Raw genomic sequence first — 22,724 nt, 5'->3', positions numbered from 1 at the left:
GTTTACATCCCAGTTTACTCATTGCATGCATATTCTTAATCTTAATTTTCATTCTCTACATTTAAATATCGTCTTTTCATTTCCATTGTTTTATATTTATTTATTCCTTATAATTTCTTTCTTTACATTCCACCTTATCCATTGCATTTAAATTATTTGTCATTTCAATTACATCGATTAATTTCATTTTTCATTTTATTTCTTATAATTTCTTTTTTACTTCACTTCCATTTTTTACTGCTCTTTTTATTTCTTTACCTTCCAGTTTATTCGTTGCATTCCATATTCATTACTTAACATTTCAATTCCGACTTTTTAGTTAATTTGGCTCACCTTTTTCCTTTTAATTCCCTCTTTATTTCATTTCTTTATTTTTATTCTTTTGGCTTTAAATACCCTTTTTATACTTCATTTAGTCATATTCTTTCTCTTTATTTCAGTTAATCCTCTTAACTTCCATTCTTTAAATTTCTAGTCCGTTATTTACTTCATTTTCATTCTTTTCATTTCAATTCCGTCTTTTTATTATTTTTTTATTTCAAATCTACTTAGAGGAATTTAAAATAAGCGAGAACTCTGATAAAATTCATAAAAATTCAATGTGATTTAACGAAACAAAAAATGAAATTAATTGAAAACTATTAAAAATACGAAAAAATTCGTTGAATTCAGAAATTTTGAAATGAGCTTAGAAAAATTCAAGTCAATGCAAAAGAATTTAATGGAATGTCTAAGAATTAAGGTGAGGTTACCAGACTTTAGGATCAATTAAATGAAAACTGTTTTAAAAGTCCATTAAATCAAGTAAATTTAGAAGAATACAAGTAAACTAAAAATATTATAAAGACCTCCAAAGAATTGACCAAATTTAGGGCAAATTAAGTAATTTTATTTATATTTTTTTAGAGGAATTTAAGAAAAATGAGAGGAATTCGCTGAATTAATAATAAATAAAACCGAATTTAAAAATCAATCGAGTTAATTGAAAATAATTTAAAATAGTGAGAAAAAAATAATTAAATTAAGTTGGAAATGAGATTCAAAGGAAGAATTCAAAACAACTTAAAAGAATTGATGATAATTCTTTGAAATGAATTAACGTAGGTATTAAAATTCCATAAAATTATGAAAACTCACAGAAATCTCTTGAAATTGTTAAAATCTCTTGAAATGCCTTGGAATATTTTAAAATATCCTAAAATATTTTAAAGTCTTTGAAAGCCCTGCCGAACAATTGAAGGAAATAAAAAAAAAACTTTCTGGTAATCTTTGAAAATGTCCTAAAGCTCTTGAAAATTAAAAATATATATACCTAAAAATATTTTGAATCCTTTGATAATTTTATCAATTGAATTTAGAGAATTCAAAAGAATTCAAATGAATCCAGGAATCTTTTAAGTTGTCCTAAAATATTTGAAATCCTTAGAAATTCTACCAAATTAAGAAACCCTTAAGATCGTCGAAATACTCGGAAATCTTATAAAATTCTATGAAATCTTTAAAAATATGATAAAACTTTAAAGAACCTGTAAAATCGCTCTATATTTACCGAAACTCGAGAAAATTCTTGATCCTAAAATATATTTCAAACGTTTTGGAATCCCCTCAAAGTAATGTAATTAATTAATAATTCCTTGGAATTCTTTTTAAGTCTCTGAAATATTTCAAATTAAAAGCTCTTGAAAATGCTTTACAAATTTTAAAAATATCCTAAAATCTTTCAAATCAACCTGAAATATTTCAATAGAATTTAAAACATCTCAGAAATAGGTATATACCTGAATTTAATAGTGATTAAACACATGAGTTAATTTATTAAAAGAAAAGCGGCATCAATAAAAATTGCATCATGGGCTAAAGAGAATTCTAAAAAATTGAAAAAAAAAATCTAGGGTTAATTAACAAAAATTCGGGGATGAATTCCAAAAATCATTTCAAATTTTTGAAACTATACTAATTTAAAAAAAAAAATAATTGAAATGAATTTGAAATAATTTTAAACCTCTCAGCCTACACTGGGTGTACGATACCCAGACGATATTTTCGCTATATAGTTGTTTTAGTTTTGTGAAAATATCTCTAGTAAAATATCTCTGTTAATTTGAACCAGAGATATTGAAGTTTAGGAAACTTAATTTAAAAATCAATCAAGTTAATTGAAAATAATTTAAAATTGTGAGAAAAAAAATTCAATTAAGTTGAAAATCATGTCAAAACTTTATACAAACCTACGAAATCCCTCACTTATTGTGAAAAATTCTTTTAAAACGAATTAAAATATTAAAATTCCTTAAAATTATGAAACCCCTTAAAAACTCTCTTGAATTGTTTAAATCTCTTTAAAATGGCTTGGAATCTTTTTAAAAACCTATAAAATACTTTAAAGTCTTTGAATTTCCTTTAAAAAATTGGGTGGGTCACGTGACCAGATTCTTACCTTACCCTCACTTTTTTTATTTCCCAATTTATTTTCACACTTAGTGCCAAATCGAGTTGAAAATTTGGGATAATAAATAAGAAATACTGAAGAAGGCGGGCCTGGTCCTAAATTTGAATAAATATGAAAAAAAGCGAAAAAATTATTTACAACAAAAACCTTTTTTCATAATTATAAAGATTTAGGACCAGACCTAACATTGTTAGTGCTTCTTGGTTAGTATCCCAAATTTTCAACTCGATGTCGCGTTTCGTGTGATAATAAGTTGGGAAATAAAAAAAAAAGTGGTGGTAAGGTAGAAATCTTGTCACGTGACCCACTCGTCACATTGCCTGAAAGGAATTAAAAAGAAAATGTTACAACCAAAATTAATTTGAAATAGGATTTCAAGCAATTCTTGCACGTTCAAACTCAATTTGGAATGCATCTCAAACGCCTTTATGCCCACAAATTTAAACGCCCGAGTAATGCCTCAATCTAAAAGAACAAAGTAGTACCGAAAATTTAAGGGCATGTGATACTTACAGTTTCTCGGCTTTTTTTCCACAAAAATGGAAATTTTTAAAAACTAAATTCGGAGATGCTATAAAATATCATAACGGACGTCCCCGAACTCTTTTTCGAGGGACAATAACAAAAAAATTTATCGTGCTAAATAAAAAGTTTATGCATATGCATTATTTTGAGGTTATGTCGTTTTTCATCTCTGCCTTTCCGATAATTTAGAAATTATTTATGAAATAAACTTTTTTGATTGCCTACAAACAAGGTTAGTTCCGGGAGATCAGTTACTATGTTTATTTTTAAGTTTAAAGTTTTCGGCCAAAAATATTGTGTAGTTTGAAAGTAACGCTCAGGAGAATTGTAACACATATAACCTCGAAATATACATGCACGCTGTTAGCAATATCAAAATTTTTTTGATAAAGAAACACAAAAAAGTGTGTGGGGACGTCCGTTAGCATGTTCGCTATCATTTTCCAGATTTTGAAGGCAAAATATTTCTTATCCTAGGAAAAAAGCCGGGGGAATCTAAAACTGAAAAAATTGATACTATTTCCTAAGTGCTATGCAAATTAATCACATTTTGCTAATTTAAAACTTTTTTGAATTAACCTACCAAAAAAAAGTGTGTGGGGACGTCCGTTAGCATGTTTGCTATCATTTCCCAAATTTTTAAGACACAATATTTATTATTCTAGAAAAAAAAGCCGAGGGAACCGAAAACTGGTAAAATCGACAATTTTCTAAGTCATGCCCTTAAATGAATTAAAAAGAAAATGTTACAAAATTAATTTGAAACAGGATTTCCAGCAATTCTTGCACGTTTAAACTCAATTTGGAATGCATATCAAACGCCTTTATGTCCACAAATTTAAACGCCCGAGTAATGCTTCAATCTAAAAGAACAAAGTAGTACCAAGACTTAAAAAAAAAAGAAAAACTCAAACTAGAGGCTAATCTTTCTAAAAGTTTACAACGCACTTTGGCCGCCATTACTCCCGAGTCACTTAAATTCTTATTGTTTCGACGCGTTACGAGTCGCCTAATCCCTTCAATCTTTAGCTACTAAAAACAACTTGGACGGCCATAAATCTCTCGGAAAATAAAACTCCTAAACACTCAGGGCAATCGTGAGAGAGAAAGAGAGAGAGAGAGAGAGAGATCGAGCCAAAAGAAGAAGAGAAAGAGAAAGATACGAGATTGTGGATGCATTATTGTTCCGAGGCTTAAGTCGCCTATTTATGGATCGACACTTACAACACTGACTCCCGCGAGTAGTTCCGTTTTGTTTGCCTCAATTTCACAACATGTATTAGTACATAGTTACCTCCTTTATCCCGTTTCTCTTAATAATGACAATGGCAACAAACAACCACTCACAAGAGCTTATCGGGCCGACTTGGCAACAAGTTTAAGAACGACAGAATGCACAATTTTCCAGAATCCGATCTCTCTCTCTCTCTCTCCTTTCGCTTCAACCAAGCGTTGTCCTTTCGACAGAAGTGCGCTTTTCTGCTGCATTCAGTACATATATTATCGCAGCCTTGACCATCTATGGAGATTGGCATCCAGAGCGCGCTCGCCATTAATGCTCTTTTCTTCGTGGGGTGTCTCCGTATACGCGTGAATTCTCAACTGCGTTCCCTATCGTTCTCAAATGTCCTGGAGAGCCTTTGTAATCTCTTTCTTTCCTTCTTACTTAAAGCCTTTTCATTATTCCGAGTCCATAAACTCGATCGGTTCGAAATTCTCCATAAGGCAAACAAACTACTCAGCATTCGGTAATTCCAAAGTCTTTGTCTAATTTCATTCAATTCAAAAATATCGGCAATAATTAAGTGCCGTGGATTTGGTCCGTTCAGTCTTTCTTTCATCTAGAATTCGTTCTTTTTGGGGATTTTTATCGGCTTCATTGTTTCAAAATCGAGATTTCAATCATTGTTTTTTTTTTTTTTTTTTTTTTTTGAAAATTTGGCACAAGTGTGCTCCTTTTGCCAAAAAATATCCAGGATGGTCGTCTTAATTACATAGAAAAAATTCTTGGTAATTTCCAGGTTAGCCAAAATTTCTCATCGGTAAATGAAATTAAAAAATTCGAATTCTAAAGGCTTAACAAATTTTCTAGTTGAAGTAACAAAAACTGAGCTGCAAATCATTTTAAGCAATTGTAAGCTAGAAATATTAAAAATTGAACGATTATATTTTTGTTTTATTGTGAATATTGTTTTATATTCAAATTAATTTATATAAAAAATTGTTTTATATTTTCATTTTAAATAGTTTTAAAATCCTTAAAAAGATTCGTAATTTTATTTCAAAATCTTGAAACATCTACGTGTTGTTTTAAATTTATCCACATTTTTTTTAAACTTCTAAGGCATCTTTTAAAATGATTCGAATCCTTCCTATTTTTGTTTTAATCCTGCAAAAAACATTTTTTCCTTAAAATATTCCTGATTTATTTCTTTACCATTTTTAACTATCTTATGAAATATTCTTTTTAAATTAATTCTTCAAAATAAGCTTCTAATTTTTTTCGAAATCTGTCAATTTCATTTTAAATTAGACAAATTTTTTATTAATTTTGAACCTTTTTAGATCTTCTGAATATTTCTTCAACTTATTTTTCTTAACTAAAAAATGTCAAAATTTAAAAATTTAGGACAAAACAATATTTTTAATGTAATAAAAGCCTTCATTTATGAATAAATTATTTTGAGGTTATTTAAAAATTGATAACAGTTTACACGGTTTCAATCGGAAAACTTTCCATTAAAAAAAAAATTGAATTTTTAACGTTAAGATCTGGAAATTATTAAATTTTCAACTGAATCCAAATATTATCATATAAAATAAATTATTATTAATCATTAATGTATAGTTAAATTTTAAAAATGATTAGAATTTATATTTGTTTGATCAACTAAAAAGGTTTTTATCCAAAATGTCGATTTCAAACGATACTAATTTTTTATTTTTTAAGTCTTTGAACATTTATTCTAAAATTCTTTAAATAGAACACGTAAGCTTAAAAATTAAAATCTAAAATGGAACACCTGTAAGTGAAAAATTTTCAACTTGCGCCTTGTAAACTGAATGATATAATTAGAAAGATAATTCAATTGATTATTTAAAAAACTATTGAAATCAAAATTGGACAGATTTTTTTTTTAATTTGTGAAATTCCTGGTCAAAAAAATAAATTCACTGTCATTTCCCGGTTTTTCCGGTCTCATAAAATACCCGGTTTTTAATATTTTCATCAAATAACTTCGAATAAATTTCATTCAGTGTTTTATCTCCAATTTATAATAAAACTAAATGATAAATAAATTACAAAAATTATAGACCATTTTCAAATAACTATGGTTTAAAATTGAAATTTATTGAAATTTTTTGAAATTTCTGTGCGATAATTCCTTCAGATCGAATAACTAATTTAATTTGTGTATATTGAAACGAGTTCGAAAATAAAAAAAATTTTAAATTTAAATGAATTTAGAGAAATTTAAGATAAAGGATAATAATTCGATAAAATTATTTAGAATTTAAGGTGAATTTAAATAAAATTCAAATAAATTGAAAACAATTTAAAAATATGAAAAAACTTAATGTAATTCAGTAAATTTGAAATAAGCTTAGAGAAATGCAAGGTAATTCAAAAGATTTTCATAAAATGTCTCAGAATTTAAGATTCGGTTAAAAGAATTTAGGACCAATTAAATAAAAACTTTAAGAAATCAACAAAAATCCAATGAATTAAATAGAATTTCGAGAATTTGGAAGAGTTCAAGTAAATTTAAAACATTCCAAAGAACTTAAATTTATTTAATTAAAAGAATTTAAAGAATTTAATTTAAATTTAATTTAAAGAATTTGAAAAAATTCAGGTATGATAAAAAAATCAAATCTTTGAAACCCTATTAATTTCGGGTCCAAAAAGTAAATAATTCTTAAAAAGTGAAAAAATTCTTAAATGAAACGAATTTCATTCAATTTTAAGGGAAGTAGGGAATTGGATAAAATTTATTTAAAAAATAAAGCTGAAATTAAAAATCGAATTAAGTAGAATTGATTGAAATTAGAATTTAAATAATTCAAAAAATTTCAGGATAAATGAATAAGAATTCAGGACGAATTTCAAATGAATTGCAAAAAATATTTTAAAATTTCTTCAAATCTTTGAAACCCTGTTACTTCTTATGAATAAATTCTCTGAAACCTGTTAAAATATTAAAATCCCAAAAAATTATAAAAAATTTAATTGTTTTAAAAATTCCTTGGAATCTTTTAAAATGCCTTAAAATATTTCAAAGTCTTTGAAATCACGTTAATCTATTGAAACAAATTAGCAAAATCTGGCAATTGTTAAAAATTTTCTAAAACATTTCAAATCCTTTTATTTCTTATTAAATCCCTTGAAACTTTTTAAAGATTTTTAAAGTGCCTGGGATTCTTTTTAAATTCCCTGTGAAAAATGTCTTCGCATTCTTTTTAAATATCCTAAAATATTTTAAATCCTTTAGAATCTTTTGAAATAATTGGACGTTTTTTAAATCTCTTGAAAATGCCAAGGAATTTGAAAAAATACCTGAAAATTCTTTCATCATTTTATCAACTGATTCTTAGGATGAATTTAATAAAAACTTTTGAAAAGTAAAGAAGAAATAAAATAAAAAGAATTTAAAAGCATTCAGAATTAATTCCAAAAACTAATTTAAGAACTCTTAAAATCTTTTAAACCCTACGAAATAACCTCACTTCTCTTGAATAGATTCTTTAAATTCACTAAAATATGATTAAATTCCATTAAATAAATATTAAATTCTGTGAAATCTGGCATAATTTCCTGACATCTCGGAGAACTGATAAAAGCCCGTGAAATCTTTTAAAATATTTTCAAACCTTTTATAAATATTATAAAATCGTTCCATATCTTCCGAAATTCTAGGAAATTCTTTATCCTAAAATATTTTAAATGCTATAAAATCCCTTCAAATTATTGAAATCAATTAAAAATTCCTTGGAATCTTTTAAATTTTCTCCAAGTATTTCAAATTAAAATCTGTTGAAAATGCCTTAGAAGTTTCAAAAAAAATCTTAAAAATTCCTTTAAATTATTTTTAAATATATTAAAAATTGATCGGAAAATTTGCAAAATACCCTGAAATATTGGGTTTCAGGAGTTACGATATGTTTGATATTTTAAATATAAAAAAATTTCACGACAATTATACTTTGAAATATTTCAAGCAAGTCTTTATTTTTTATAATTACGATATCAAGAATATCAAATAGGAATCACAGCAATCTTGTTTTTAATTGATAAACATCATGATGATTGTATGAATTTATATTACAAAATAGAAAATATATCTTCGGGGAAATAGTATCTTGGGTATTTATTGAAGTAAATTTGTCAAGGTTACAATCCTTTTCCAGAATCCTAGTTCCGTAAATCGTATGAAACATCGATTTGGCGCTTTATTTTATTTCCTTAACGAATCCAAAATAAAGAAGAGAATATTTCGAGAGCATTTTTCACAAACGAAATCAATCTTTCAAGGTTTATCTCTTTTTATATATCTCTCTCTATCTTTTTTTTTTCTTCCTTGACAGCCCTGTAACGTTCGGAGAATCTTCCGAGAAGGTCTTTTCTCCGTTTCCGTTTAGTAGAATCTATTTTCTATCCTTGAAAGCGACTGTGGAGAGACGAATGTGAATACGAGAGGGAACTGTCATCCGAGAGGTTTTATAAGGAGATCGACTAAATCGGGCTCGATTTCTATCGCAATCGCTTCCTGAATGTAATTGGCGCTACCGTATTGAGAATTTTCACGGGCTTTTGTGACTAAAGGAACGAGCGAGCGAGCTGCCAAAGCTTCATAATTGTTTCATCATTCTTTGACGACAATTCCAGGATTTTTTTCCAGGTATCTTTTTCGCCAAGTTTATTATAAATAATGTTTTTTTTTTGAGCTTCTAGGAATTTCTTCTAGAATTTTATCTTGAAAGTCGATGAAATTAAATAATAAGTTGAGCAAATTTTTTTTATTTACTTATACTTCAAAATTCAGGACAATATTGAAAATTAATTTAAATCGCTTCAAATTCCGCACTTATAAGGCGGAAATTTGGATTTTCAAATAGATAGATGAATTTTTAACCAAATAGTTTAATTTAAAACCAGATAGAATAATATTTCCTACTAAAAAGACGATTAAAAAAATGCATTTATTTTTAATCCAACAGTTGAATTTTCAGCTGAAAAAGATTAATTTTCAAACAAATAGCTGAATTTTGAACGAAAAAAAATCAGTTTCCAACCAGAAATAGAATAGTTAAATTTTCAGTTAAAAAAATTATTTTCTCACCAAGAAAAAAAAAACAGATTTATTTCGAAAACAAATTTAATTGAACATACAACCAATTGTTTTTTTTTTTTTTTAACCAAAAAGATTGATTTTCTACTGAAATGATGAATATTTAATTTAAATAATTGAATTTTCAAGCAAGAAAATAAATTTTGCAGGCAAGATGATTAATTGTCAAACAGGAAGATTAATTTACTACCCATAAGGACGATTTTTCAAGATAATATCTGAATTTTTCACAAAAAAAGTTGAATTTTCAACTAAAAAAGGCCAATAATCAACTAAAAAAAGACCAATTTTCAACCAAATAGTCGAATTTTCAAACAAATTAAATGAATTTCTGAGAAAAAGTTAAATTTTGAAATAAGTAGTTTTATTTTCAACTAAAATGATGGATATTTAACTGGAATACTTGAATTTTCAACCAAACAGATGAATTTTTTTTTCAAGAAGATGATTTTTCAATAAAATACATGAATTTTCATCAAAATATTCGCATTATCAAATATAAAAAGTCAAATTTTTATCCAAATAGTTGAATTTTAAACGAAAAATATGACTTCAATTCAAATTATCAATCTTGCTTGATTTTTTAATAAAGATTAATCTTCAAGCAACAAATAGAATAGAATAGTTAAATTCTCAGTTAAAAAAATTATTTTTTCACCAAGAAAAAAAGCAGATTTATCTCGAAAACAAATTTAATTTAACTTTCAACCCTTTTTTTTAACCAAAAACATTAATTTTCTACTGAAATAATGAATATTTAATTTAAATACTTGAATTTTCAAATCAAGAAAATAAATGTTGCAAGCAAGATGATTAATTTTCAAACAGGAAGATTAATTTTCAAACAGGAAGATTAATTTACTACCCATAAGCAGATTTTTCAAGATAATATCTGAATTTTTCGCAAAAAAAGTTGAATTTTCAACTAAAAAAGGCCAATTTTCAACCTAATAGTCGAATTTTCAAACAACCTAAATTAATTTCTGAGAAAAAGTTAAGTTTTGAAATAAGTAGTTTTATTTTCAATTAAAATGATGGATATGTAACTGGAATACTTGAATTTTCAACCAAACAGATGAATTGTTTATCAAGAAGATGATTTTTCAATGAAATACATGAATGTTCATCAAAATATTCGCATTATCAAATATAAAGTCAAATTTTTATTCAAATAGTTGAATTTTAAACGAAAATTATGACTTCAATTCAAATTATCAATCTTAGTTTATTTTTTAATGAAGATTAATTTTCAAGCAAGAAGATTAATTTTTACCAAAGAAAACGAATTTCATGGAAAACACAATTTTCAACTTTAAATGAAAAAGATAAATTGTCAACCAATAATTAAATAGTTAAATTTTCAGTGAAAAATTAATGTTGAACCAAAGAGATGAATTTTCAACTAATACAATGTAATTTTCAATTACAATAGTTGCATTTTCCGGTAAAAAAAAAAAATAATTTGCGACAAAAACTAAACTAATTTAAAAAAAAAATAGTTACATTTTCAAACAAAGTGAAGAGTTTTCAACTAAAATGATGAATCTTTAACTGGAAAAGTTGAATTTGAAACAAAAAATATGATTTATCATCTAAAATGATGAGTATTTGACTAAAATAATTAAATTTACAACAAAAATATTAATTTTGAACCCACAAGATTAATTTCTACAAAAAAAAGTAAAAATTTTCAGTGAAAAAATTAATTTTCAACCAACGAAATAACGAATTTTCAACAAAATATCTCATTTTTCAATCAAATAGATACATTTTTAAATAAGTATGAATCGTTAAGAACAAAAAGTTAATTTTTAATAAAAGAGTAACTCTCAACCAAGTAATTAAATCTTCATTAAAAAAAAGACGAATTCGGAAGAAAAAAAAACCTTTTAGTTAAAATTTCTATCAAAAAAGATTTATATTTTGAATACAAAAACAATGAAATTTAACAAAAAAAATCGATTTTTCAACAAAATACTTGAAATTTCAACTAAAGCCAAACAATTTTCAACTAAAAACAGAAAAGTTCAGGTCTCAGTTAATAAAATGAATTTAAAACAAACCACAAAATAAATTATAATGTAATGATTTAACAATAAATTTTCTTGAATTCAAAACAATTTTCAATTTTTTTTTTGATCGCAAGAACTAATAAAATTGTCTAATTAAAATTTATCAAAATTTAATCAGTTCACGAACTTTTTCTTTTCATCAGTTCAATTTTCAAATATCGAATTTGCTATAAAATATTAAATTACTATGACTTTGGAAATAGAGACGATTAAACAACTTTTAAGCAATTCAATGACTTTCTCAGTCATATTAAACACTTTTGAAAAATTCAATAACTTTTCCAGGTTTTCTAGTCTTTTTTTTTTATAATTCGACTTTTCCAGGTTTATTAAACAGTTTTAAAATATTCCAAGACTTTTCCAGGTTTTCCAGTTATTTTTTTTAATTCGACGACCTTTTCAGGTTTACTAAATATTTCAAATTCCATGACTTTTCCAGGCATTTTTCTTTAATTCCACGACTTCCCAGATATATTAAGCACTTTTTAAACAATTTAACGACTTTTTCAGGCATTTTTTTAATTTCATGACTTTTCCAGGTTTGTTAAACACTTTGAAAATTCTATGACCTTTCCGGGCATTTTTTTAATTCCACAACTTTCCCAGATACATTAAAACACTTTAAAAAATTCTATGACTTTTCCAGGCATTTTTTTAATTCCATGATTTTCCCAGGTATATTAAATACTTTTTAAAAATTGCATGACTTTTCAAGGCCTTTTTTAAATTCCACAACTTTTCACTTTTTAAAAACTCCATGACTTTTCCAGATATATTCACTTTAAAAAAAATTCCATGACTTTTCCAGGCATTTTTTTTATTTCCATGATTTTTCCAGGTATATTAAATACTTTTTAAAAATTCCATGACTTTTCAAGGCCTTTTTTAAATTCCACGACTTTTCCAGGTTTATTAAACACCTTTTAAAAATTCCATGACTTTTCCCAGGTTTATTAAATACTTTTTAAAAATTTCAAGACTTTTCGAGGCCTTTTATTTTCCACGACTTTTCCAGGTTTAGTAAACACTTTTTAAAAATTCCATTGACTTTTTCAGATATATTAAACACTTTTTAAACAATTCAATTACTTTGTCAAGGTTTTTTTTTAATTCCATGACTTTTCCCAGGTTTATTACATACTTTTTTTAAATTTCAAGACTTTTCAAGGCCTTTTCTTAAATTCCACGACTTTTTCAGGTTTATTAAAAACTTTAAAAAAATTCCACGACTTTTCCAGGTTTATTAAAAACTTTTTAAAAATTTAAAGACTTTTCTAGGTCTTCTTCAACCCTGTATATGGCTACTCTCACAAATGAAGAATCATTGTTATTCAATTTAATATTGCAATTTAAAAAAAAATTACGCCTTCGAAAAATGTTTCTGGCTTAAAGAGAAATTCCCGGACTTTTCCAGACATTTTTTTTTAATTCCAGGTCTTCTTCAACCCTGTATAAGGCTACTCTTACAAATGAAGAATCATTGTTATTCAATTCAAGATTGAAATTTAAAAAAAAAAACATTTAAAAATTAAGTACGCCTTCAAAAAAATCCCCTGACTTAAAAAAAAAAAAAATCCCGGACATTTCCAGATATGTTTTTCAGGTAGAAAAAGTGGTTTTGCTTATCGGAGAGTATCGAGATCAACTTACTGGCATTCGTCACCGGTAGCCTTTCAATTTTGATGGAACCGTCGGTGTCTGGGGTGGGTGCGAGACCCGGATAAGATCCCGGTGCTTGCGCCATTGTACCCGCTGGATGTGGACTCGTCTGAAATGTCAAAATCAAGGTCAAATTGGCGCCCAATCGTCGCTAAAAACAACAATCGATAATTAGTGATAAGACCTTCAGACTTTGTCTATCACCTTTGATATAAATGACAAATTCGATGCGGCGATAACTTTTTAATAAAAAAAATGTTCACGCGAGCCTAATAATCACTATTATTATGATTATTAAATCGTGCAATAATACGAGGAGACACCAACTACTTTTTCAATGATAAAAGCTGAAATTCCTTACCAAGTGATCCAGCTGTTGAGGTGACGAGTGGGAATATAGGGAACTGTGGGGGCCCACGGGTCCGAGTTGAAGGGCAATTTGACTCTCGGCGTGATTCCTCAGTACGTTTATTGCATCGTCCAGTCGTTCCTCCATCCGCGTACCCTGTACCAACAGAATACCGAAACATCGACACGATTACACACCAGTTATGAGCAAAAAGCTGCAATTATATTTAGGAAAGGGAGAGAGAGAGAGAGAGAGAGAGAGAGAGGATCATAATTCCAGAGAATAAGAGAGCAAGGCGGCCATTCAGGACTCGGGAGAAAAAAAAAATTCACCGATCATTTCCCGGGTCAAAATTTTCCAGTTTTAAAAATGTATTATTCATGTAAAAAAATTAGCCATTTCATTGTTTATTGGCCAACAATGTCCAAACAAAGCCAAATTATAAATAGACGAATTCTTAATTTTTTTTCAAGTATTGTTGTCTGCGAAATCCGTTGAAATATTTTTGAAACTATTGAAATTTTTTTAAGTATTTCAAACCTTAGTGATAGCCTAAAATTCCCGGGAAATCTATCAGAAATCTTTTGTAATTATTTCAAGCTTTTGCATAATCTTTAAATCTTTGAAATCCTTAAAATCTTTGTAAGATTTTGAAATCCTTATGAATTCTTTGAAACAGTTGTGAAATCTTTCTCACGTCCGTTGTATTCGTTTGGAATCACCGAAATATTTGAAATCTTCTAAAAAATTTTGATATCGATTGAAATCCTTGAAATCTTTTGAAATACTTTAAAATATTTGTGTAATAATTTGTAGTCGTTCGAAATCATTGGAATATTTAAAATCTCTATTAAATCTTTATAAATCTTCTAAACAATTTTTAAGTCGTTTTAAATCTTCGAAATGATTTGAAATCCTTAAATCTGGTGCACTTGTACCCCTTTTGAAATCTTTCAAATTCTTGTATTTTTCCGAAATATTTGTGAAATCTTTCTGAAATCATTTGGATTCGTTCGAAATCATTGGAGTATTTGAAATCTTTTTTTAATATTTTGAAATCTTCTCAAAAATCTATAAATTGTTTTAAATCTTTGAAATGATTTGAAATCTTTGATATCTTTTAAAATTCTTTACAATATTTGAGGAAACTTTTTTATTCGTTCGAAATCATTGGAAAATTTGAAAGCTTTTGAAATTCTTTTATTTGTTCTGAATCTTCAAAATGATTTGAAATCCTTGGAATCTTTTAAAATTCCTTAAAATATTTTTGAAATCTTTTATATTCGTTCGAAATCATTAAAAATGTTTGTGATATCTTTAAAATCCCCTAAAAAAAATTGAAATGGTAAAAAATATTGGTAATATTTGGAAATCTGGTGCACATCTTTTTTATATAACCTTTTTTGAGATCTTTTATATTCTTGAAATCTTTTGAAATCCTTAACAATTCTTTGAAATGTTTTCAGATATTTTGTGTTCGTTTAACGTCAATAGAATATTCAAAATAATTGTGAAATCTTACGAAATCTTCCAAAAATGTTTTAAAAATATTTGAAATCATTTCACATCTTTGAAATCTGATTACACTCTTATTGAAATCTTTGGAATTCTCATATTATTTAGAAATCATTATTAATTTTTCATGAAATCTTTGAAACTTTTGTGAAATCTTTTTATATTATTTTTTTAAATTTATTTTTATATTAATTTGTGTAAAAGCTTTTAAATTTAGTGTACACGCTTTTTTAAATCTTTTAAATCCTTGAAATTTTTTTGAAATCTTTGAAATCTTTCTTTTTTAAATCACTAACATCCGTGAAATCTTTCTGAAATGTTCAAAATATTTCAAATATTTTAAAATATTTAAAATATTTCAAAATCGTTAGAAATATTTTTTCATCTTTTGAAACACACTTAAATTAATTTGAAAAAAATTAAAGTACTAAAAGACTTTAAACTCCAATTCTGCAAATTTTCACAATTTAAATTTGAAAATAAACCAATTTTAAATTGGGAAATAGAGCAGAGTGAAAATACTGAAATTAATCCAATCATTGCAGCCGAGCAAACAAGAGATATTGCTTCGAGTAAAGAAAAGTGAAATCGCTTCATACATTTTGTTCGTTTATAGATTTTGAAAATTCAAAAAAATTTTCACAAAAGGCGACAATATTATGGCAAAATCTTTGTACATAACTTATTTTTGTGGTGAAAAACAATTAGAAATATAAATTTACCATTTTTTAATTTAGTTAATTGCACCTTTATTTTTAAAAAGTGAAACATGTTAAGAATTTTCACATTCAAAAATCAAACAGCCTTATTATGCAACTTTGAAAGCTTTAATTTTGAAGAAAAAAAATTGTTAAATCTACAAAAGTTCAGATAAAAATGGTTGAATTATAAATACTTGAAAAATTAAACCCTGATTTATAAATTATAAAACTTTGCAAAATTCAAAACCAATTATGCACACTTTTATCTAAAAGTACTGAGTTCCAAAAATTCCATTTCTTAACATCTCGAGTTAAATAATTAAAAATTAAGGCAAACAGCAGATCCTTAAAAACCAAACAATTTTATAATTATTATTTCATAAAACGATATAAAGTGACATTCAAAGTGAAAATGACGTTTCTCGCTCCAGTTGGCCACCCTGAAAGACGCAATTGGGAAAGAAAGACAAGCCTGTGAAAATTTGCTGTAAAATCTCGCACGATTTTGTACACTGATGGTGCATTCAATGGAAAAAAAAAATAATTTAAAAAAAATGAAAAAAATAAATTAATTAAAAAGAAAAGCATGCACTTGTTAATGAAATCAGTATTGGCTGAAAGTGCAAAGTAAATCTGAATTTCACCTCTTCTGAGAATCGAACCCTATGTTATTGATTAACAAAAAATATAAAATCCGCCACCCTGTTAGTAGACAAATAAGAGAGGTAAGCAGTGCACGTTTAACGACGCCGAACAATTTTATGATACAGAGGTAAAAAAAATCAATAAAAATTAATGAAATGTTGTGAACTGATGAATTTGAATTTGCAAAAATTAGGTCGTCGTTTAACGTGCGGGGAATGAACAACTTAGATTAGGGAGAAAACAAAATGAATCGGCGATCCTCACCTCGGCGTGGTCCCGAAGGAAGCCAATGGCATCGTCTAACCTCTGCTGTTCAGGCGCCGGCTTCACACACAACACCAACGCAACAACAAAACCAAAAAAAAAAAAAAGAGAGAACAACCAAATCAACACAACGTACACAAACAAGGGCGGAGAAAAATTAAACCAATGCGTAAAAATGGGTTGTCACGATTCGATGAAGAAATGGAGGTGAACATTTCGTTATGTACATGTAAAGAAAGAACCTCTCACGGCGTGGTCGTCTATAAAACCACTCTGGCATTGGTTGCCTAATCTAAAAAATTTGACTCCTCGCTTTGGTAAACACATGCGACACCCAAAAAACAGGCTTACAGAAAGAGGTCGCGAGATGTGCGTCGCTCAATCGAATCAGCGATGCGCATCAATGATTATCAATAATAGGTCGCAAGAGGTGCGTCGCTCAATCCAATCAGCGACATTGATTAATGAGTATCAAGAAGAGGTCGCGAGATGTGCGTCGCTGATTCGAATCAGCGACGCACGTCTCGAGACATTTCCTTGATAGTAATCAATACTTTCTCGTTTAGTATATTATGTATAACTTTTTTCAATCAACATTTAAAGGGTGTCTACTCTAAAACAGTGATCAATTTTGAACTAAGATTACGAACCTTCAAAAAATATATATCATTTAAAAAAAAAAAGTTACATTCTCAAAAGAAGTGATGAATTTGCAACTAAACTGATGACGTTTCAAGTGGAATAGTTGAAGTCTAAACCAAAAAGATGAATTATTAACTAAAAATGTATGAATCTTTAAGTAGAATAATTCAATTTTTAACGAAAAAGATAAATTTACAAACAAAAAAATTAATTTCTACCAAAAAAGGACATTTTCAACAAAAAAGATAATTTTTTAACTGTAATAAATTATTAAATGAATTAACTTAAAATCTACAAAAAAAGGGCAAATTTTTAACCGAAGTAATTAATTTTCAACTAAAATTATGCATCTTCAACTAGAATAGATGAATTTTAAACCAAAAAGATTATTTATTAAACAAAAAGATTAATTTAACAAAAACCTAAACTTTTAAACAAAATAAATGAATTTTTAACGAAAAAGTTTCATTTTCCACTAAAAAAAAAAAGACCAATTTTTAACCAAAGAGATGATTTTCAAACCAAAAGACTAATTTTCAAACAAAAAAATTAATTTCTGAACAAAAACGTCAATTTTTCAACAAAGTACATGAATTTTTAACCAAAAACATTAATTTTCAAACAAGATGACTATTTTATAACACGAAGATTAATATGCAAATAAAGAAATTAATTTATTTACCAAAAACCTAAATTCTTAAACAAAATAAATAAATTTTTATCAAAAGTTTCATTTTCCACTAAAGACTTCCACCCGAAGATGAATTTTTAACACAAGAGTATTTCAATTTTCAATTACATAATATATATTTGCAACCAGATAGTTAATGTTTGAACTAAAAAAGATCAGTTTTCAAACAAAAATGGACGAATTTCTGAATAAAACGGTAGAATATTCAATTGAAATCATTACATTTTCATTCCAAAAAAGTTGAATACTGAACAAGGAGTGCAGTAGTTAATATTTCAACCAAAAAATATTTGTATTTTTAATCAAAAACAGCTGAGTTTTTAACTAAGAAAGACTTTCCAAGTCAAGCGGGAGAACATTTTTCGAACATATTGTTTCAATGTTCAACCAAAAAGATAAACGAATAAGATTAATTTTCTACCAAAAAGAACGAAATTTTCAACAAAAACACGATTTTTCGCCTAGATACTTAAATTTTGAACTAAAAATTATCCATTTTTAGACGAAAGAATAATTATTTTGAAACAAACCCCCGAATTTTCAACAAAAAAGTTCAATACAACCATATAAAGCTACTTTTGCAAATAAAGAATAACTGTTATTCGATGTTATATTGCAATTAAAAAAAAAATTAAGCATCCTCTCGAAAAAATTCCAACTTAAAAAAAATCCCTCACATTTCCAGGTATATATAAATTCCCTGACAATTCCAGATTTTCCACGTGGAATAGACGCCTTGATTTAACATGTGAACGCAAAAGAGTTTAAATCTGAATTTGAAAAAAAATTGAAATAGCATACTAAACTAGAGAATAGCAATCACTATCAAGGAGATGTGCGTCGCTATTTCGAATCAGCGACGCACATCTCGCGACCTATTCTCGTAACTCTGTTTGTTGCATGCCGCATGTGTCTATCAAAACGACGAGACACATCAAAAATCAGATTGATTAGTTCAGACGACCATTACCAGAGAGTGGTCCCTCTTTTTTTAAACATACACACTAGCAGAGAGGTTCTTTCAACATGAACGTAACAAATTCAATCGTTCAAAAGACCGAGTAAAGCTTCTGTTAATCAGTGTTGGTTAGCTCAACTCGGAATGCATACACTAAAGGTTGACCGTGTTAAAATGAAGGTCGAAGTGCGTGTTTAACATAATACACCCCGTGTTTTCCTTCACCTCTCAAAGATCGAAACTGTATCGATTCCAGGTATTTTCAAATGAGGTGATACTATTATTCTTCTATAATCACAAGACGGACAACAGTAATATTCATCCACTACCATTTTTTTTTTCATCTAAACAATTTTAACTTTACATTGTAAATTTCGGATAGGATTGTGCTAATTAACGATGAAGATTACTGCACATCGTAGTCGTGCGAGAGATTAGTTAAGCAAATCGTGAGAATCCACATACGCACGCAAATCATATCGCAACTTGAAATCAAAGAGAGAAGGTGGGGGGGGGGGGTGAAAACGGAAGCAATCGTTATGCAGTGAGTGTTTTCTGAGACTATTTCTGAGATAAAATGGTGGTTCATGTGCGAAAAATTAAATTGACAGGCCAGAAATCAGAGATTAATAAAAAATAAATGAAACAAATTAAATAGAACCAAAAAAAAAGAGGATTTTTTTGTATTCATTGAAATGTTAGTAAGCGAATACACACCATGTGAATTGTCCCCCGATTTGGATCCGCTGTAAAGTGAGGCGAGACTGGAGCTGCTCCGGGCGCCCAGCCTGGCGCCGAGCCTGTCAAGGGCGGCGGCGAACTCACTGGAGTTGAGGGATTACTGCTATAACTGGATACTGATTGGTCCGTGGGGTAAATCTAGGAATGGACAAAATTTGCTATAAAATTGGAAGGAAAAAAGACATCCAACTCGAGGAGGTGCTTCTTCTTATTCAGGGTGTCTTACTCAAATTCTGAACAAATATTTCCTGACAAAAGTCCAGGTTTTTTCCAGGTATAATTATTAAGTTTTAATAGTTATTTATTAATAATTACAAGATATTCTTAAATATATTAGAACTATTGGCTAATTAAATAGTTGAATAATACTAGATATATAATAAATTATTTACTGAAATTTTTCCGAATGTTCAGGACTTATAATAAATTGCACAACTTTCTATTATATTATCTTATACTTAAAATTCAGTACATATTTAGATAAAATTAATTTGGGTAATATATTTTTAATTCAATTGATGAGCGTTCAAACTCCTAATTTTTAAAGTAAAAATATTGAATTTTGAAAATGATAGATGATTTTTCAACACAATAATTCAATTTTCAAGCAAAAAAATTAAATTTCTAACACAAAAAACGTTTTTTTTTCAACAAAATACATGGACCCTTAACTATGTTGTTGAATTTTCCACTAGATAAGATAAATTTTCAACGAAATAGTTGTACTTCTAACTAAAAAAAGATACATTTCTTTAATTTAAAAAAAAAAGAAAAATTATTTAATTTTCAGTTTCAAAAAAATTAATTTTCCACGGCAAAAAACTGAATTTTTCAATAGAAGTGATTAATTTTAAACTCAAATTATAAATATTTAACTCAAATACTTGAATTTTCAAGCAAAAAGATGAATTTTTAAACTAGAAAATTATTTTATACCAACAAGTACGATTTTTCAACAAAATACATGAATTTTGAATTAAAGGATCAATTTTCAATTAAACATGGAATGGTTGAATTTTTAGCTTAGACAAATTAATTTACAACTAAAATAATTAATCTTTAACTAGAATAGTTTCATTTTAAACCAAAAACGTGAATTTTTAACCAATAATCTTGATTTCAACCAGGAAGTTTAGTTTCTACAAGAAAGACGAATTCTCAACAAAATAAATGAATTTTACAACCAAATAGTGTAAATTTAAACCAAAAATGAAATAATTTAATTATCCTTACAGCAATTAATTTTTCACGCAAAAAAATGTTATTCAAAGTAATGAATTTTCAACTAAAAAATGATGAATCTTCAACTGGAATAGAAGAATTTTAAACAGAAATAATAAATTTTCCAAAAAAGAGTTTAAATTTCAACCAAATATTTTTTTTCTCAATCAAAAAGATAAATTTTCAATTGAAATGATAACTTTACTGGAATAGTTGAATTTTGAAGCAAATAAAAATAGTAACGTTCAAAGTTAAATTTTAACGATTCAAGGCATTGTATGTCAAACAATTCAGTTTCAACTGGTTTACTTTCAAATTGAAAAATATTGAAAAATATTGTATAATTATTCTTGTTCTTAATTAAAAAATTTGAAATTGAATGGATTAAACATTGTTATAACATTATTTTTAAGTTAAAAATATTGTAAAAAGTTTTGATCGGACGTTTGCTCTTTTTTAATGACTAAGACTTTCAAATTGAAACAGTTTAATTTTTTACGTTAAAATCTGTTTTTTTTTAGTATGAACGTATTCGTTTAAAAATAATGTATTTATATTTACAGTCGATAAAACAAAAATGTTTTTAATCAAAAATGTTCAACTTCAAACGCTTTTAATTTTTAATTGTGCAAGTCTTTAAGGCCGCATTTTAAAATTCTTCATATTAAAAATAAAATATTAAATTTTATTTGTTTATTTCTGCGTTGACCACGCACCAAACTATAAATAGCGTTCGTATATTTAGTTTGAGTAATAATTTAAAAAAATAATTATCCGAATAAAAAAATGTGTACAATTATTTTCAGTTTTTTTGGTGCTCACTACCTCCCACGTGGATTGAGATATCGTGTTTAAAATTTGAATAATTAAATAAAAATCATTTAGTCCAAAATTTGTGTCAGCGCTCAACATATGCGAATAAAAAAATCTGAAATGCATCAAATCAAACATTACCTGCAAAGAGCTACAACTCGAGTGGTAATATCCTATCTTATCAATTTATAAATAAACTTTCTTTCAAATTATAAAATTATTGATGTATACAAACGTTCTTGAGTCCGTTTTATTTAATATTTCAAAATCTAAACACAATATCTCAATCCGTGTGGATGTAGTGGCGAAAAAACGAAACAAAAAAAACGAAAATAATTTTACACATTTTTTTTTACTCGGATAATTATTTTGTTTTCAAAATTATTACTCAAACGCAATTTTTAATCTCATTTTCTATATTCTAAACTTTGAGAGCGATATATCATTGCCTTTGGGCATGGCGAACACAAAAAAAAATTCATAACCGAGGACTGGTTTGGTCACGTGGTCACCGTAAAACATGCCCTTAATATTGGTTTAAAAAAATGAAGAAAGCATGAGTAGTGCTTACTCGTGGTGTGCTTACTACGGATGCGAGGGCTTTGCCGAGGGTGTCTCCGGCGGAGGGCTGATTGGTGGTGGGCGCACTGGGTGCGGAAGACGGTGCACCAGGTGCGGGCGCACCGGGACTATGGCTGTATTGCAACGACGCCGGGGAGGGAGCACCAGTTCCGCTATTCGCTGCGACTGCAGCGCTACCGCGAAACGTCGACATCGGCGGCAACGACGCCGCACTTGTCACTGCTGAACCTAGAATTGGCGCTGGCGGCTCACCATTAGGTGACATCGCCGAGTATGCCTAAAAAACAAAAACACACAGAGAAAAAATTAGAATCGTACAGATAACGGAAGATAAAAACATGTCAAAATAAATAAATATAATCGTGACGAGTTTAAAGTTCAAAATTAAATTATTTGCAAACTCGAAGCGCGTCATTTTAGAGCTACAATTGGCACGTGCTTTAGAATCTCAAACTCTATGATCTAAAAGCATAGAATTCGAGAACTGAGAGCAAAGAGGCGTGGCCTTATATATGAATCTTCGAGATATATGCTTTAAAAGCAAGGG

The 22,724-nt window shown here is 27.7% G+C and overlaps 1 protein-coding gene across 17 annotated transcripts in view; it reads right to left on the bottom strand.

Moving 5' to 3' along the window:
- Positions 1-22,724, bottom strand: part of LOC117168005 (protein daughterless) — a 318,058-nt gene that overhangs the window by 19,928 nt on the left and 275,406 nt on the right. For 9 of the 17 annotated variants that reach the window (XM_033353401.1, XM_033353319.1, XM_033353327.1 and 6 more), the window contains 5 exons: positions 22,167-22,454; positions 19,538-19,699; positions 16,530-16,589; positions 13,417-13,569; positions 13,047-13,164 (listed from right to left, as the gene is read on the bottom strand). In XM_033353401.1, coding sequence (XP_033209292.1) covers positions 13,047-13,164; positions 13,417-13,569; positions 16,530-16,589; positions 19,538-19,699; positions 22,167-22,454 — 781 coding nt within the window. The remainder of the gene's footprint in view (positions 1-13,046; positions 13,165-13,416; positions 13,570-16,529; positions 16,590-19,537; positions 19,700-22,166; positions 22,455-22,724) is intronic. The other 8 variants (XM_033353386.1, XM_033353393.1, XM_033353423.1 and 5 more) reach the window with 4 other exon arrangements.

This window comes from Belonocnema kinseyi, chromosome 1 (assembly GCF_010883055.1).
Source record: "Belonocnema kinseyi isolate 2016_QV_RU_SX_M_011 chromosome 1, B_treatae_v1, whole genome shotgun sequence".
NCBI lineage: Eukaryota > Metazoa > Arthropoda > Insecta > Hymenoptera > Cynipidae > Belonocnema > Belonocnema kinseyi.
The sequence above is the reverse complement of the archived record's forward strand: the minus strand, read 5'-3'. Positions and strand labels throughout refer to the sequence as shown.